Source organism: Venturia canescens, chromosome 7, assembly GCF_019457755.1.
Source record: "Venturia canescens isolate UGA chromosome 7, ASM1945775v1, whole genome shotgun sequence".
In the NCBI taxonomy this organism is placed as follows: Eukaryota; Metazoa; Arthropoda; class Insecta; order Hymenoptera; family Ichneumonidae; genus Venturia; species Venturia canescens.
In genome coordinates, this window is record NC_057427.1 from 7,888,659 (window position 1) to 7,904,281 (window position 15,623).

General features: G+C 37.4%; 3 protein-coding genes, 1 long non-coding RNA gene and 1 other non-coding gene across 6 annotated transcripts; 3 read left to right on the forward strand and 2 right to left on the reverse strand.

The window, feature by feature from the left end:
- Positions 1 to 629: 629 nt before the first annotated feature.
- Positions 630 to 2,656, forward strand: LOC122414051 (brain protein I3). 2 transcript variants are annotated; one of them, XM_043424859.1, is made up of 3 exons: positions 630 to 1,179; positions 1,505 to 1,656; positions 1,856 to 2,656. In XM_043424859.1, exons 1-3 carry the CDS (start codon positions 1,107 to 1,109, stop codon positions 1,985 to 1,987), a joined length of 357 nt encoding a protein of 118 aa, XP_043280794.1. In that variant the 5' UTR covers positions 630 to 1,106; the 3' UTR covers positions 1,988 to 2,656. The 2 variants fall into 2 exon arrangements, with proteins under 2 accessions (XP_043280794.1, XP_043280793.1); XM_043424858.1 differs by having other exon boundaries at positions 654 to 1,179; positions 1,499 to 1,656.
- LOC122414052 (uncharacterized) lies at positions 2,058 to 5,389 on the reverse strand. Its single transcript, XR_006261693.1, has 2 exons — positions 5,258 to 5,389; positions 2,058 to 4,727 (listed from the first exon to the last, which is right to left on the reverse strand). It is a non-coding gene; the product is annotated as an uncharacterized lncRNA (long non-coding RNA).
- black (glutamate decarboxylase-like protein black) lies at positions 5,264 to 8,248 on the forward strand. The gene is made up of 2 exons (XM_043424856.1): positions 5,264 to 5,683; positions 6,333 to 8,248. The coding sequence occupies exons 1-2, from the start codon at positions 5,414 to 5,416 to the stop codon at positions 7,707 to 7,709; spliced, it is 1,647 nt and encodes a 548-aa protein (XP_043280791.1). The 5' UTR covers positions 5,264 to 5,413; the 3' UTR covers positions 7,710 to 8,248.
- Positions 8,249 to 8,363: 115 nt separating this feature from the next.
- LOC122414049 (alanine aminotransferase 1) lies at positions 8,364 to 14,500 on the reverse strand. The gene is made up of 5 exons (XM_043424855.1): positions 13,626 to 14,500; positions 10,960 to 11,289; positions 10,424 to 10,868; positions 9,297 to 9,565; positions 8,364 to 9,047 (listed from the first exon to the last, which is right to left on the reverse strand). Exons 1-5 carry the CDS (start codon positions 13,959 to 13,961, stop codon positions 8,769 to 8,771), a joined length of 1,659 nt encoding a protein of 552 aa, XP_043280790.1. The 5' UTR covers positions 13,962 to 14,500; the 3' UTR covers positions 8,364 to 8,768.
- Positions 9,932 to 10,003, forward strand: TRNAD-GUC (transfer RNA aspartic acid (anticodon GUC)). Its single transcript has one exon. It is a non-coding gene; the product is annotated as a tRNA-Asp (tRNA).
- Positions 14,501 to 15,623: the final 1,123 nt, after the last annotated feature.

A 15,623-nucleotide genomic window follows, 5' to 3' on the forward strand; every position in this document is an offset into this window, starting at 1 on the left:
ACATCATTACTTGTTACAGAGAAAATTTAAAAAAAATTATTACGAACAGTAGAATATTTTTTTATAAATTATGCCAGTTTTCTTTTCATTTATAAATAATTTTCGTTCGTGTTATTCTGATAACACAGCGAATACATCGTGTCATATACATACATTGTCAAAAAATTCACAATTTTACCCAATGCGATATATATGAAGGAATTCGATCGCTGGTAACTGTCACAAGGCTATGTACTTATGTCGTCTGACGGTAATTAACATGATCTTCGCACATATGCTGATCGATGTTATGCAAAAATCACTCGCAGGCTATTCGATTCATTGAAATTTCTTTCTTTATTTAGCACCGTGACAAACCGTGATGACTCATTTTTATATAAACATTTTTATTCAAAAGAAACAGGAATTTTTGGAATTTGAAGCAATCATCACTTTCCGTTTTCCATTATTGTCTTTTCTCTATCATATACATTCAATGATTCCACACACTTTTGTTTTTTACTTTTGACGGATAATTTCTGCTGGCACAGTAATATTCGAAAACCAGAATTGTTATACAAGCGCCGAGATATTTTGATAATAACAATAATTTGAACGCTCTTTCAAATGCAATCTTATCAAAGCGATAAATGTCATTTGAAAAATGAGCTGAGAGTAAAACCAGTTTTCGAAGAAAATTCATTATCGCGCTTTGGTCATGTTTATACACAATGCGTATGCTGCATTCCAAATATATACATATATAGTTTTTGAGCGGAGTCAAAACCCGTCTATAATCAGTGACAATAGCCGTTGCATCTTTGCTTTTTATTTTTTATCGCAATCAGTTTGAGGAAACGCAGCAATGCATTGATGTTTGCAATACTGACAGATGATAATTCTCGTGTATGTATATAGTTTAATACATATATACGTAGTAGCGAACACGGCCATCATGTGTCAAATGTAATTGAATAATGGCGGAATGACGTTATACACAAAGCTGAGAGTAGTGTGCGTATATGTCATACGCGACCACGTCGAGCTGTAACAACAGATATCAAACCTTTTTTTGTTTCTACTTCGGTCCAAAAGCCTTTATTTTTATCATATAAAGCTTAACAATTATGGAAACACAACCGTTAAATCAAAACAGTGATAAACCTCCACCGTACTCGGCCGCAACTGCACCGTCTCAAGGTAAATAATTGAATTCATCAGAAATCGGAATACCACGATTTTTTTTCTTACCATAGGTTATCCAATTATTTCATCATTCTATGATCGTCGAATCATGAAATTCGTTGAAATACACTGAGCAATCATTTATTTGCTTGGTTCCATGAAACAAAAATTAAAAACGAATGTTGAAAGTAAAATTGTTTCTTCAATTCTCTCAGCCTGTCAACAAGTACCAGTTTTTTTTATTGCATTCTATACGAAATTGTTTATCGACATGTTATTGATGAAAATTTCAACAAAACTGTCAGTCGTACAAGCAATCGATATAAAAACACAGTTTCAGGATATCCTTCGTGGCAACCACCTCCAGGCTACTATCCTACCAGCGGAACACCAAATCCGAGCCAGCAAATACCGTCTTATGGTTCTACTGCTCCATTGACAACTGTCATTGTTCCTGAGATCATCCTCGTTGGGGCTTGTCCTGCTTGTCGTGTAAGTAGAAATGGACAAAAATTTCAAAGTTTTTATGGTTAATACCAAAAAACAATGGATCGCATACCCAATTACTGAGCTGTAGTATTTTATTCTATTATTTTTGTGTTGCATTCAGATATCGACTTTCTATTTTTGTTTTAATTTGTGTTGCCAGAACTCTAATGACAACGATTTGTAAAAAATTTTTTTTTTTCAGGTTGGAGTCTTGGAGGACGACTATACTTGCTTGGGTCTTTTCTGTGCGATATTTTTCTTCCCTCTTGGTATACTCTGCTGTCTGCTATTGAAAAATCGACGTTGCTCCAACTGCGGCGCATACTTTGGCTAGTTTGTCGATTGCGTAGTTACCATCAGGAGAGTTTGTTTTTGTAAATAATGTATACGTTGAAAGGCTGTGGTGTTGGACTTAATATTTCATAGTGAACCTTTATTGGAAACCAATATTGGACAAGATCAGATAAATTCAAACATGAAGAAACGATATTTTGAGTGATTTATAGAATGCGATGTTCAATTCGACAAAAACGTGATAATTTGTGCTCTCTCGATAATTCCAATGGCTTCTAAAAGAATTAGACATTTTTAAGGGGTCTTCCAAGCAGAGTAGAGCAATCTTTGACTAAAGTGATTTTTAGGAAATTCCGATGATCATTTACAAAAATTGATTTACTTTGCTTGGAACACCCCACATTCAACAAACAAAATACGAGAGTTTTTCGAGAGCAATTATCCATTATTTTCAGCTTTCCACTAAGGAGGCTTCGATTTTTTTCTCATGGTTGAAGGATCTGCCGATATGCTATGAAGAATATTTATATCAGAATTGAAATAATTTAAAAAATTCCGAGAAAATATGTTTTGAACATAAGAAAATCATATATATATATATACACAGAAATTGTAACGTAATTTTTAAGACTTTCACATTTTCTGAATGTTGTAATCTTTAAACATTATATTTGTTATAATATTATAGTAAAAACCGTTGAAAGTTGAACATTGTCAGATTTTTTAAACTGAAAAGTAGTCAAGAAAGGTTTATTTCTGCACGTAAGAAATTTTCTTTGTTAACTTACTTGACCCTACTGAAATTAATTAAGGCCTGACATAGTAAACTGGAAAAGTCCCAAGGTCATTCACTCATGTGTCACTTTATCGAATAATGGACTTAATAAATTTTCCTTGAATTCGATAAAAAAATGGTTAAATTCTTGGAATTCTGAGAAAATTGTCAAATTAGTCGGATTCACAAAATCTAAATGACCTTTTGTAAAGTACTAACTTTTAAGTCGTACTTCCTTCGTTGATTAACGTTTTATTACAACCGACATACGATATAGATACGTCCCGACCGTTCCATTATTATTACCGTTAATTGATCCTCTTGTTCCCCAATTTAATGTTAATTCAAGAGAACGTTGCAATACTTTACGAACGCCATACGATCAATCGAAAAAACGTGAATCATTTCGAAGGATCTGTATTTTCATTTTATTTTTTAAAATTCAAGTTAGGAAAGCCAAATTGATTCGAATTTCAATAAAATATTTCCGATTCTACGATGATCTCAGAACAAAATTGTAACCAAAAGTATTCAATTGAAAACAACTAAAACTGTCAAATTCGAATGAAATTTTGCTGTCAAAAAAATAAGTAAAATTCGATCAAACACAAAAGTCTAATATCACTTCCGTTGACCGCCCCTTAATAATTTTATCATCAATACTCCGTTCATTAAAACCAAGATGATGGTCAGGTCCCGTTTTTTTTCACTTTATCGAAGTTGTCAGTGTATGTTGGAATGATAAACGTCAAGATTGTACCAGATATCCTTTCTCTCGACAGATTAATGATTCCTGCTGCTCAATTTTTATTCCACGCTACGAATTATTGGCCTACAATTACGTTGGGTATGTGCCAATGGCGCGCCTCTGAGGTATATTTCATTTTTGCATGAATAAAACTTCTCATTTGACGAGATTATCCGAATGAAAATTCAGACTTTGTAATGAACAATTAGAACATGAAAAAGGAGATTTTTTAATAACGATAAAACAAATGATTCACTGAATATTTTACGGACTGAAGAATCCATAAAAACCTACCGTTATAATGATAAAAATCGTTCGTTAATATGAAAAAAAAAAATTAAAATGTTTGAAAATTTGTTCACTTTCTAAACATAGAACATTTGTGGCCCATTCGAAATGTTCTGACCTTGGTTTCTTACGGAATCTTTCCTGATTTTTTTCTCTGTGTATTACTTTAGTGTAGAAAGGAATTCAAAACGAACGCACAATTTTACTACGTGGAGATTCCAGTTCATACGAGCGAACATCGATGAGACTGTCAAAAGCTGAAATGTTTAATTTCGGTTCGAACGATTTTTATTCTCCGTTATTGGACTATTTACGAAGCGTGAAGGTCAAATAATTTGCAAGCCTCGTTATCGCATTTGAGGACCGGAATAATATGTCGGGAAGTGAAATAAAGAAACTTATAAAGGCCGGATTTTTGAAGGAGGAGGAAGTTGCGAAGACACGAAACGATATCCGCCTCTTGCTCGAAGGTTTTTCTGCAATGTCGACGTTTTTATGCCTGGGCTTCCCCAAAGCATTTGTTTTTCCCTCTCTCTTTCATCGAACGACAAAATCCACGGTCTCCGGGAAATTGCTCGAGCGTCATTGACCAAACCGCCGTGACCTTCTTATTCACGATTATCGTTTTAGATTGAAAGTCCATTTATTTTTTCATTCATGTTTTTTTTTTTAAATTAGATTTTAAAAATGTTTGTAATTGTGTCATAATCTCAATATTCATATTGCATCGAGTCTTGATATTTCCGTTTTTTTTTTATCAGGTACACAGTTGGGACTCAAACTTCATTTCGATTTTTAATGTTTTACGAAGCGAACCTATAAATTTAGTCAACTGTAGCGGTGTCGAAGGAACTACTGACTGAAGAATTTTAATAAGCCCACGGAGTTCGTAATTGCGTTGAGGAAAAGTATCAGGTTGTGACGCAGGTTATTACTCAGACGTGTTCTCGTTCCAAATATCCTTTTTCCCTACAAAATGCATAAATTTGTTGAGTTTCCAAGAGCTAGTTTCATCATTGTTCATTCGCAAAAGAAATGAAGCTTTTTCGACTGGGATGGGATTCTTTTCGAACGTTTGGATCCTTAACTGACTCGACGATGAAAATTGGCTTTTCCCGATGTTGTGGTTTACTGGAGAAAGAGATCCAACTTCGAACGTTAACTTTTAATTGATGAGTGCCACATTGAGGGAGCAAAAAAAGATGAATTGAGTGGAAGGAAATTCGATTTTTGAATAAAAACTGGAGGATTTTCAGTCAAGATTTATCATCATGGGACTTGGAAGGTATAAAAAAAAAAATGAGGAAGCGAGTGTGAGTTTACTCGAGTTTCTCACGCAGTGAGAAAAATAATAAATAAAGGAGAAAAAAAATAAATCAAAATTCCAACGAATGACTGATGGGCACACGTGTGTCAAAGTTGTGTCTGTGTGGTGATACGATTAAATAACATAGCCGAGAAAATATAGACCGAGGGGGGGAGTTCTAAGAGCAAAATACCGTGGAGGGGTATCCAAGAGAGATTTTGTCCTTGATGAAACGTTTTAGCGTATAAAGTAAGCTGCGTGGTCGTTCGTAGGGCCAGAGCGAGTCGAGACATCGTTCTCGTTGGTGCGAGGAGTGCGAAAAACGAGGAAATATCCAAAAATCAATAAAATGACAACAATAATAGAAGAAAAAAGGATCAGCGTGCCCCGTCACGAGGGCGTATTGCCCGAAGAATTTGAGAAGAATCAAAGTCTCGAAGTTCTCGACGACGTGTTGAAAGTTCAGTCGATCATTGGTGACAAAAGGCCTTCCAAAGTTTTCATGGATAATTCAGAAACGTTGTCGGAGTCCTCTTATCGGAGCGCACCCTCGAGAGAACATCACGAAAAATTGCTCCGCGATTTCTTCGAGATAGTCCTCGACGAAGCTGTTTTCAAGGTCAGTGAAAAAATCTCAATTCCTTACGTAGCTGATGCAATCTTCTCCTACAATATCGTTTGGTCGTTCCTGCAAGAGAAAAAAATAATAATATCCATTATGGATAATTGGAATAACTCGTTCGCGTGTGAAATTATTCCAACAAACATGTCGGTCAAATAAATTGAAAAAAAAATAACAGAAAAAGTAACTGGACTGCAAATATGCAGCAAACTTTGTTATTGCAAAATTTTTTATACGTTGTAATTTATGTTTAGCGATCGTAAATTCTTGTGTGAAGTAATGTAGACGATTGAAAATGAGTATATCGACTTCGCGACTATGGTGAAGCAGAGAATTCTCGCTCGCTTTGTACTTGATTCACAGCTTTCCAAGGACACGCGCGTTTTTTTTTCTCCACCGCATGAATGAAATTTCCGTTGAATTACTGATTCATGATTCCCGTCTCGCTGCAACATTGTAGAAAAACTGTTATGCTTGATTTTAATTCATCAATGTATTCATAGAATCCACTTAAGAATGCTTTTGATCAATTTTTTGAGCTCCCACTCGAAGTATTATTTCTGGACGACAAAAATTCGCCCGATTTTGTGACTACGTCGTCGGTTTCTTTGGGGGCAGAAAATAATTGTCGAAATATCGCTTTCAGGGTACCTCTCGCGGAGGCAAGGTCGTCGAATGGGTTGATCCATCGGAATTGCGTGATCTCGTAGATCTCGAAGTCCCAAAATCTGGAGTATCCCACGAGGATTTACTGCAGCTGGCGCGTAAGGTTGTGAAATACAGTGTGAAAACAGGACATCCCCACTTCGTGAACCAATTATATTCGAGTGTGGATCCTTACGGTTTGATGGGTCAATGGTTGACGGACGCATTGAATCCGTCGGTGTACACGTACGAAGTATCGCCCGTATTTTCATTGATGGAGGAAGAAGTACTTGGAGAAATGCGTCGAATAATCGGTTGGCCGGAAGGCAGGGGCGACGGGATATTTTGTCCAGGCGGTTCGATGGCGAACGGCTACGCGATCAATTTAGCGCGACATAAAAAGTGTCCAAACATCAAGGAAACCGGTTTGTCCGATTTGTCGAGGCTGGTTGTTTTCACGTCGGAAGACGCTCATTACTCGGTCAAGAAATTGGCAGCTTTCTTGGGCATCGGTACGAACAACGTTGTCTGCGTCGACGTTGACGATCGGGGAAAAATGTTGACGAGCGATCTCGAAGCAAAAATCGCTCGCGTTCTCGAAGAGGGAGCCGTCCCGTTGATGGTTTCGGCAACTGCAGGAACAACCGTTTTGGGCGCGTTCGATCCGCTTCGTGAAATTGATCAAATATGCCGAAAGTATTCAATGTGGTTCCACGTCGATGCTGCTTGGGGCGGCGGTGCCCTCGTCTCCGCGAAGTATCGACATCTTCTCGATGGCATCGAACTCGCTGACTCAGTGACCTGGAATCCACACAAATTATTAGCAGCGCCACAACAATGCTCGACTCTCCTCGTTCGCCACGAAAAATTGCTTGAATCGGCTCACAGCTCGAGAGCGAGTTATCTCTTTCAACCCGACAAATTTTACGATACCTCGTACGATTCCGGCGACAAACACATCCAGTGCGGAAGGAGAGCTGACGTTTTGAAATTTTGGTTCATGTGGAAAGCGAAGGGCACGATCGGCTTGGAAAAACACGTTGACAAAGTTTTTCAACTCTCGGAATACTTTACGAATCTCGTACGCAATCGACCTGGTTGGCAATTGTTGCAAGAACCCGAATGCACCAATGTCTGTTTCTGGTACGTTCCCGTAGCCAAACGACACTTGAAAGACGAACAACTCACTGAAGCTCTTCACAAAATTGCTCCTGTCGTTAAGGAGCGCATGGTGCGAAATGGCAGCATGCTCGTCACTTATCAACCCCTTCGAGGGCGTCCCAACTTCTTCAGACTCGTACTCCAAAATTCTTCCCTCACCGAAAGTGATATGAGGTATTTCGTCGAGGAAATCGAGAGGCTTTCCAACGATGCCTAAACTCGGTGACTCATGTATAAACAAAATAATTCATTGTAAATTAGTTCGTTGATATGAAGTGTTGATTTTATTAAAGTCCAAGTCGTTGAATCCCAACGAAATTCTTTTTTGCTCATTTTTATAATTTTTCAAACTATCAATTGAAATTTTTTAATATCCTTACGAAAAGCAACGTTCAATTTATTTTTAAGATCTAAGAAAACGACGACGATTACAAAAATCAGAGTACTGTAGTGACAACAATGTTAGCGAAAACTCCAACAAATTGCACGTAGTTTTGTTTTACAGCAGAAAATGATTATCTCTTACATAGATTTTTTTTCCCCGAAAGCAAAAAGAAAAGCAATTTTTCTCATTACAGCGACTACACTAAAGAATTAAGGTTTATAATTAATTAATAAAGATATTATTGATCTGTGTGTAAATTCGATGTATTAATTTATACGTATTGATGTCAAATGTTGAATTAAACGATATCGAGAAAGTAAACGTAAAAATCGACATGAGCTTTAACAAATAAAGACAGTTTTTAGAATTAATTATTTTTTGCCTGTGCCGAAGTCAGTTACAAAACTTACCTTGGTTTCAGACCTCAGGATAAATGAAATGGGAGGCGAAACAACCGCACAAAAACAATTTTATGTAACATTGACGTCCTTAATAGTTATATTTATTGTAAAATGAGTAACAATTTAAGTGTTCACAATTCGTTACGTGTGAAAGTGATGTTTTCTATGTTTCACGCTATTTACAAATTATGGCGCGAAAAAAACTACTAAAAAAAATGAGCTCGAACGATCAACGCTCTGCTTTACGAAAAAAAAGTTTATAAAAAAAAAAACAACGAATCTTTTTCAAAGATTAATTCTCATTGCGGTGATTATGAAAGATTGAGAAAATTTGACGGCCAGTAAGAAATCTAGCGAGCATTTTTAACGAAGTTACGTGATAATCCGTTTGAACAAAAAATTCGACGTACCTCAGGAAATAGAAAGAACAAAAATAGTGTCAAAAATCGCAGCTATCTTCGTTTTGCAATGGTGAATGTTTAACATTCACTTAACTGTACTCTTTGAGGAACTTTTCGTGAAATTGCTTCAGGCTATTGAGCATCGTTACGATTTTTTCCTTCTGAGGTAAAATCGTCGTACGGAAGTGATAAGTTCCAGGCTTTTGACCGAAACCAGAACCAGCGATAACGCAGATTCCCGTTGCTTCGAGAAGCTTAAACGCGTAAAAAACGTCCGGTTCCTTTCCTTCAGCTTTCGCAGCTTTTATCGCTTTTTCCGGAAGATCCAGGCGTGGAAATACGTACATCGCACCCATCGATGGGTTACACTGCAATTAAAAAATTTTTTTGGAAAATCCATTAGCGCCGTTCGTGTTCAGAGTTAAAAATTGTGTAGGATAACGTGTCTTTTCTGTCCACTGAAGCAGACGAAATTCACATTTGAGTAAAAAATTGGAGAAGCTGCATCGACAATGTTTCCAATTCGAAAAATATTTGATATCGTTAGAATTTTTGTATTAGCAACTCAATCTGATGTTATTTTTTCCAAATTTTTAAATGTTTCAACTATAAATTACCTTGAAGCCCGGAATACTGTTGAGAGTATCGACAACGAGACGAGATCGTTCGGCCAACGATTCCAATACCTGGGTTTTTTCTTTAATGAATAAATCGTAAGAAGCATCACCTGGTTGTGGTGGACTTACGACGGCTGCCATTGCTACCTGTCCCAAAACAGTTGGGCACAACATTGCCGATATGGATTTTGAGAGTATCGCCATCACTTTGGGATCCATGTTCACGTACTCGCCGTAACCACCGCGGAGTCCACACTCGCCCATGTACCCTGTTGGAATGAGTAGGAAAACGATCCAATAAATTGTTTGCTGCATGAACGTCTTTTTTTACAAACATTGAGTTGTCTCGAATCACTATGATGGAGCAGTCAAGAATCAGGAAACGAGAAAGTTAACAATATTTATGACTCTCTTCCTGAAACTATTCATAAGATAATTTGAGCGGTTTCCACTACATTTTGTTAGTAAAATTGACGTTCTTTTTTCAAACCCTTCAGAAATATGATTTTATGATTAATTCGTTTCCTCGCTATGCATGTTTTCGGTGGCTAAGAAGATTACGTAATCTTACTATCTCCAGATGTCTATTTTTGAACGTAACTTTGTGTAAGTCTACGAATTGTAAAAGTGCCAAGTCCTCGGTAGTATAGTGGTAAGTATCCCCGCCTGTCACGCGGGAGACCGGGGTTCGATTCCCCGCCGGGGAGGATTAATTTTTGATTGTTTTGAAATTTTCATCAAAACATCACAAACAAATAATTAGGAACAATGAGACAGTACAACGAGTGATAAAATAGTTTTTTTGTTTTCGTCGTATGCAATGAATTTGTTCATTAGATTTGGTATTCTCACGATCGATCAGTTGCATAAGTGGGGGGTCGGTAACTAAACAGTTACCGACAGCCCTCTTACAGTCAGCAACTGAAGAGTTACTTGCAGTCGATAACCGGATAATTACCGGCCGCTTATCTACAGCCGGTAACTGAAGAGTTACCGACCGCTTACTTAGTCGGTAACTTAAAGATTACCGATCCCGTTTCCTCCCCACCTACAGTCAGTAATCGAATAGCGTGAAATTCTGCTAAATCTATTGGCAGACAAAGTTAAAAATTATGAATTTTCATTACCTTTTGACACGGACATGTACGAAGCAAGTTCCATATTAGCGTAAGGTGCGCCCATTTCTGTCATAACTTTTTTAAACGAGTGAAAAGCGCTGTCTTTGTCGTAAACGTTATCCTGATAGACTTCGTCGGCGAGTAGATAGAGGCGATTTTCATGAGCGAATTTGATAATGTCCTCAATGTTCTTTCTCGTTAGCACTTGACCAGTTGGATTGCCAGGGTTGATAACAACAAGTACACGCGGGTTGCAGGTCTTCAAGGACTCTTTGTAGGCACGTTTCAATTCACTGATGTCAAGAGCCCATTTGTTGTCCTCGTTGAGATAATAGCCAACTTGCGAGAGACCAAACTCAGCAAGCGCAGCGGAATAAAGAGGATATTGCGGTATGGGGATCATCACACCGGAAGGTTTCCCATTTAAATGTTCGTTGAAGAGTTTGAGAAATGACTGTAAAGTATAAAAATCATTGAAACCTTTCAAAGTACAAATAAATTCATTTGGCAATAAATTCATTATATTTCTCATGACGGTTTTGTACCTTGATCCCATCAGAGGCTCCGTTGGAAAGAATGATATTGTTATGATCACTGGGGATACCGTCCCGCTTATAAATATAATTGGCTACATGCTTGCGAATGACTTCGATACCCGTCGACTCCGAATAGGAACCTACGCTGCAACCTTTGCAACCACCCAATACCATTTGAGCAAGTTTTTTTACATCATCCGGATAGCGAGGATCGTCCATGAGTTCAGGAGAGACTGTAAGCGCTAGTATTTGTCGGAGAAAGGTAATTGGCTTCTGACCCATCGCATGGGCATCGCCAATATTCGCTTTGATCACCTCCTTGAATGGTTTTTGAACTCCCTGAAAACAAAAAAGATTGCTGTATCACAATTTATTGAATCTAAAGTTTCATTCGAATAGGAAATTTATTCAACGAGTCTTTTCATGAAAGGGGGAAATTTGTTATCTACGCTAAACAAGAAAAAAAAACAAGAAAAAAGTCACTAATTCAACTTTGAATTTATAAATATTGAATAATCAGCGGAACATCAAAAGATAAACATTCTTTCTAAGTCTCAGTCTAAGGATTTTTGTATTCTTCCACTAATTGCAACACAGGTTTATCAACATAATTTTTAGGTGTTGCCAAGTGTTTGAGAAAAAGTCATTTAATCTCTAGTTGCAAGGTCTAATCTCGTGTGTGTTACATGCTTCAGCAGGAAAAACACTGTTATGCAACAAAACCCATCGTTATGACTCACTAATTTCCTTTGCTAGTATCAAATGTTCAAAGCTGTTTACGAATTTTTCAGTAGTTAAAAATCCATTTTTTTTACTTCATGTCAAATTTGAACTGACAAGTTTTTATCGAATCTCATACAAGAGTGGAATTCGAAATGCCGAAACTTTGTCAATTATTTAAAAAAAAACAACAACACAAAAACGACTTTCGTTGCTCCACCTATGCAATTTCATAATTCGATTAATTCATCGCCTTGTTCCCAATCCGAAGTTTGATTTGCTAAATGAATTATTGATGGAATAAATATTTTTCAACATGCATTCCAACGAAATTCGTCGGAAATTACTAATCGCGAATAAACCATAATTCATTAATATAATTTAGGTTAATTTCGATTATAATTTGACAGTATATAAACGATGGAATAATTTATAATTTAAACTATATATTTCAAGTTTAACCGGTTGTGGGAAAACAGCACAGGAAATAATCAATTGACGTTAAGCATGCAGGAACGAGCTATAGGCAAACGTAATTCAACGCTCGAGTGTGTGGGAGTTCACACAGCTGGTAAGCGAAAGTGTAAAGTAACACTTCGAATTTGGCTTTCGTCTCGTACGCAGACACATCGTCGATATTTCATCGGTGAATTGATAAGTGTAAGTTGAATCGTCGTTCACTTTCGAAAAAGAATTTTCGAAACCTCTGAACGTGCTATATATTTATTCTAGAATTAAAGCTTGTTTTTATTCGGAAAAAATATAATACACACACGTGCACACACAGGCGTGGGGGTCACGTATTTCTACAAGCTCGGTCATCGACCAAAGTTCATTTGGTCAGCAAAGTCGTTTTTTTTATTGAGAGAATGCAGTATCAACAGATATATTCAAAATAACATTGACCTCATGCTTAATAATCTAATTACTAGACGAGAAATAAGTAATAATAATGAAGTAATTAAAATGAATGCCTTTTCGATGATTGTGATACGAATATTTTAGCAGCGTTTCAATGAATATTGTCATCACAGGATTTCTTCACTTCATTTTGCATCATGTTAATGCTCTTGTGCATGTTGAAAATAATGAATTTTTTTTTATGTATTTCCATCGGGAAACCGTTTTATTATCATCGTTGTCCGTCGCGACGTATCTTTGTGTCAGGGAAATATATGTCATCGTAAGGCGTACGTAATATCTTAAACAACTATGATGTCGACTCGACCTACCATAAGTCGACGTACAGATCCACGTATATACATATATACATGCGGTAAAAAAATGACGCAGTTAATTATCTCGCTTCACCACCTGATGAGTCAGATTCGCACGGATTTCAAGAGGCTTCAACAATCAACAGATACTGAATTTTGAAAAATCGAAAAAGTCATAACTTTTCATGTACCAGAAAATCAAAGCGCTTACGCAGTCATCGCGCCAAAAACAATGATTCGGAACAAAAGAATTCGTGACGGATCTCGAAATTCTTTTCCTGTTTTTATTTATGTCTTTTACATTACAACGTTAATCGAAAATTCGCGGCGTACTTTCAAAGCGCTGAGCACCGAAACAAAAGAATCAAAGAATTTGAAAATATTAAAAAAAAAAACAGTTGAGCCGGCGCTTCACTTTACGAGATACAATAGACACAAAAAAATTAAAACTGAAAGTAAAAACGACGCCCTCTTCGTATTGTTTACACTCAGTTCTACCTTCAGGCAAACATTCAATCAAAGCATCAAAAAAGCGCGATATAGAAGCATGCATATATTTCGCAATGGAACGAAAGTTTTTTTTAATGCGAGTGAGGAAATTTGAATTGTAGGTTGGAATGTACTGGTTTGAAAGTTCGAAAGAAGCAATGTTCAAATAATTTCAGGAGAACGAATGAATTCGAAAAGGGCAAGAAAACAATGACGTGGATCTAACTGCTGTCTTAATTCTTGACTTACCTTTTGAAGTTCTTTTTCGATCTCAAGGGCTCGCAAAAGAAGTGGGCCTCGTACGGCATATTCCATGCGTCGTAAATTCGAATAAACATTGTCCTCTGTCAAAGTTCTGTCAGGCAACGCGGATGAGGACATTGTGCGTTTGGAAACGTTACATACGCCGGTCAACGGTTGAACTAGGGCCGTGGAGTTGGCTCCAGCGTTCTCGAGTCCCCGCGAACAACCAGCTGCATTGCTTATTACCCCCGCTGTGCCAACGGCGTAAGGCCTGCCACCGTGCTCCCAGGCACGTGAAATTCCGCCTACCATAGCGGCGCCTCGTAATCTAGCATGCGACATTGCCGTTCAGAGAGAGTTTTTTTTCAAACTGATGATGATAATAATAGCAAACAGAAAAGGCGCTAAAATATACACGTCGCACGAATCAACACTCGGAGGTATTATATGAGCGACCTCCGGTACGGTGGAAGCCCTGGGCTTTTTATGTTGGTTTCTATTTTTACATGCAGAACATTTGATTTTTTAAATGTTTTTATTTTTATTTTTACGATTATGAACACGGAGGAAACGTATGTGTTATACAGGGGCGCGTTTAATGCGGGTGTTTCTCACGCGACCCGGAATCGAACGATTGTTTTTGTGTTAAAAAAAGGTTTCTCTCTCTTCGAGCTCAGCAGACGACGCCAGTTATAAAGATGTTCTACGACGAACCTCGTCGCTCGGCTTTCGGCAAGTTACTCACGAGAGAGAGAAATTATTGTCAAGATCGACGCGATGCAAAATAGCCGAAGAATTATTATAGTAGGGATGTTTAGTTGCGAGAGAATTTTCTTATTGTGGAATATGGGACACTCGGGGTCACACACAAATGCGTGTCATATCAATATAACTGTTTTTGCGAACTGCAGATGGCGGCACGTGATGTTTGAACACGAGAAAAAAATAAGCTCTGCGCACGGCTCCGCGGCACAATTTGTAAGAGCTCCCGTAATTGCATGCGTGGGATACAAGTTTGCGCGCGCACTTTACTCGTAACCAAACAACCACCGAATTACCATAATCGGTAACACGAACCATTTCAAGCATTGTTACACGCAACACGCGATCCTTCGATCGCCCGAATTTTTTCGAAAACTTTCCACTTCAAGGCGCGTTCACAAGGTTTTCACGATTAGTTTCATAAATAAAAAGCTTCAAAACTCAGCAATATATTTTAATACTGATTTCAAAAATTCTGTAAATAAAAATGTTAGATATTTTTTCCAAAATCATCGCTCGTACCAAGTAGCTCGAAATCGCTCTCGCGAATTGAAGTTACCAAAATACACATAATTGTATCAGACTCAACTTACGTTGTTTACTAAAAGCAATTTTGGATCTGATACCCATTATTATAAAAAAAAGTACCATCGGTAGGTACATTCGTATGTATTTTTACCGACCAACCTGAAATCTCGAGCAGTCTTTTGCGCTATCTAGCGGAGTTTTTTTGCACTTACAGAATCTCGCGGAAGAAATTAGTTCCAGCAACAAAACAAAATCGATGTTTGGACGAGTGTTATTGAAACCTTTTATTTTCCATTCATGAAAACAGTTATGAATTATATATTCATGAACTTTGTTCGTTAAACGACTGACCGTGCAAGTGGCCTGTAAACGAGTCAGGTTTTCCATAAAAAGTTAACGATCAAAATTAGAAACGGTGATTGCATTCGAGTGCGAATATGGAAGCTCAAAAAACGGATTACGAATTGGCCATTAAATTTAACAATTTTATCAATCGAAATATGGTGTTTCGTGGCGAAAAATGAGCATGGAACCCCGAATTATACCACAAAATTCATTACCGTCATGCGAGTCGAAAAAATGCGACTCATTCGTCTCGAACAAAAGTTCGAAAGTTTGCATCTGGATTTACATCGCAAAATTTCATTCAACCTACTATGGCCTTCGTCAAAATTTATCAACGTGCATCGATATCGCACTCGGAGAATTACGAAG

Coding starts and splice junctions, on each gene's coding strand:
- LOC122414051 (XM_043424858.1), top strand. CDS start 1,107: ATGGAAACACAACCGTTAAATCAAAACAGTGATAAACCTCCACCGTAC. Junction 1,180..1,498: donor CGCAACTGCACCGTCTCAAG/GTAAATAATTGA, acceptor ATAAAAACACAG/TTTCAGGATATCCTTCGTGG. Junction 1,657..1,855: donor GGGCTTGTCCTGCTTGTCGT/GTAAGTAGAAAT, acceptor TTTTTTTTTCAG/GTTGGAGTCTTGGAGGACGA.
- black (XM_043424856.1), top strand. CDS start 5,414: ATGACAACAATAATAGAAGAAAAAAGGATCAGCGTGCCCCGTCACGAG. Junction 5,684..6,332: donor TCGACGAAGCTGTTTTCAAG/GTCAGTGAAAAA, acceptor TATCGCTTTCAG/GGTACCTCTCGCGGAGGCAA.
- LOC122414049 (XM_043424855.1), bottom strand. CDS start 13,961: ATGTCGCATGCTAGATTACGAGGCGCCGCTATGGTAGGCGGAATTTCA. Junction 11,290..13,625: donor TCGAAAAAGAACTTCAAAAG/GTAAGTCAAGAA, acceptor TTTTGTTTTCAG/GGAGTTCAAAAACCATTCAA. Junction 9,566..10,423: donor GTACATGTCCGTGTCAAAAG/GTAATGAAAATT, acceptor TCATTCCAACAG/GGTACATGGGCGAGTGTGGA.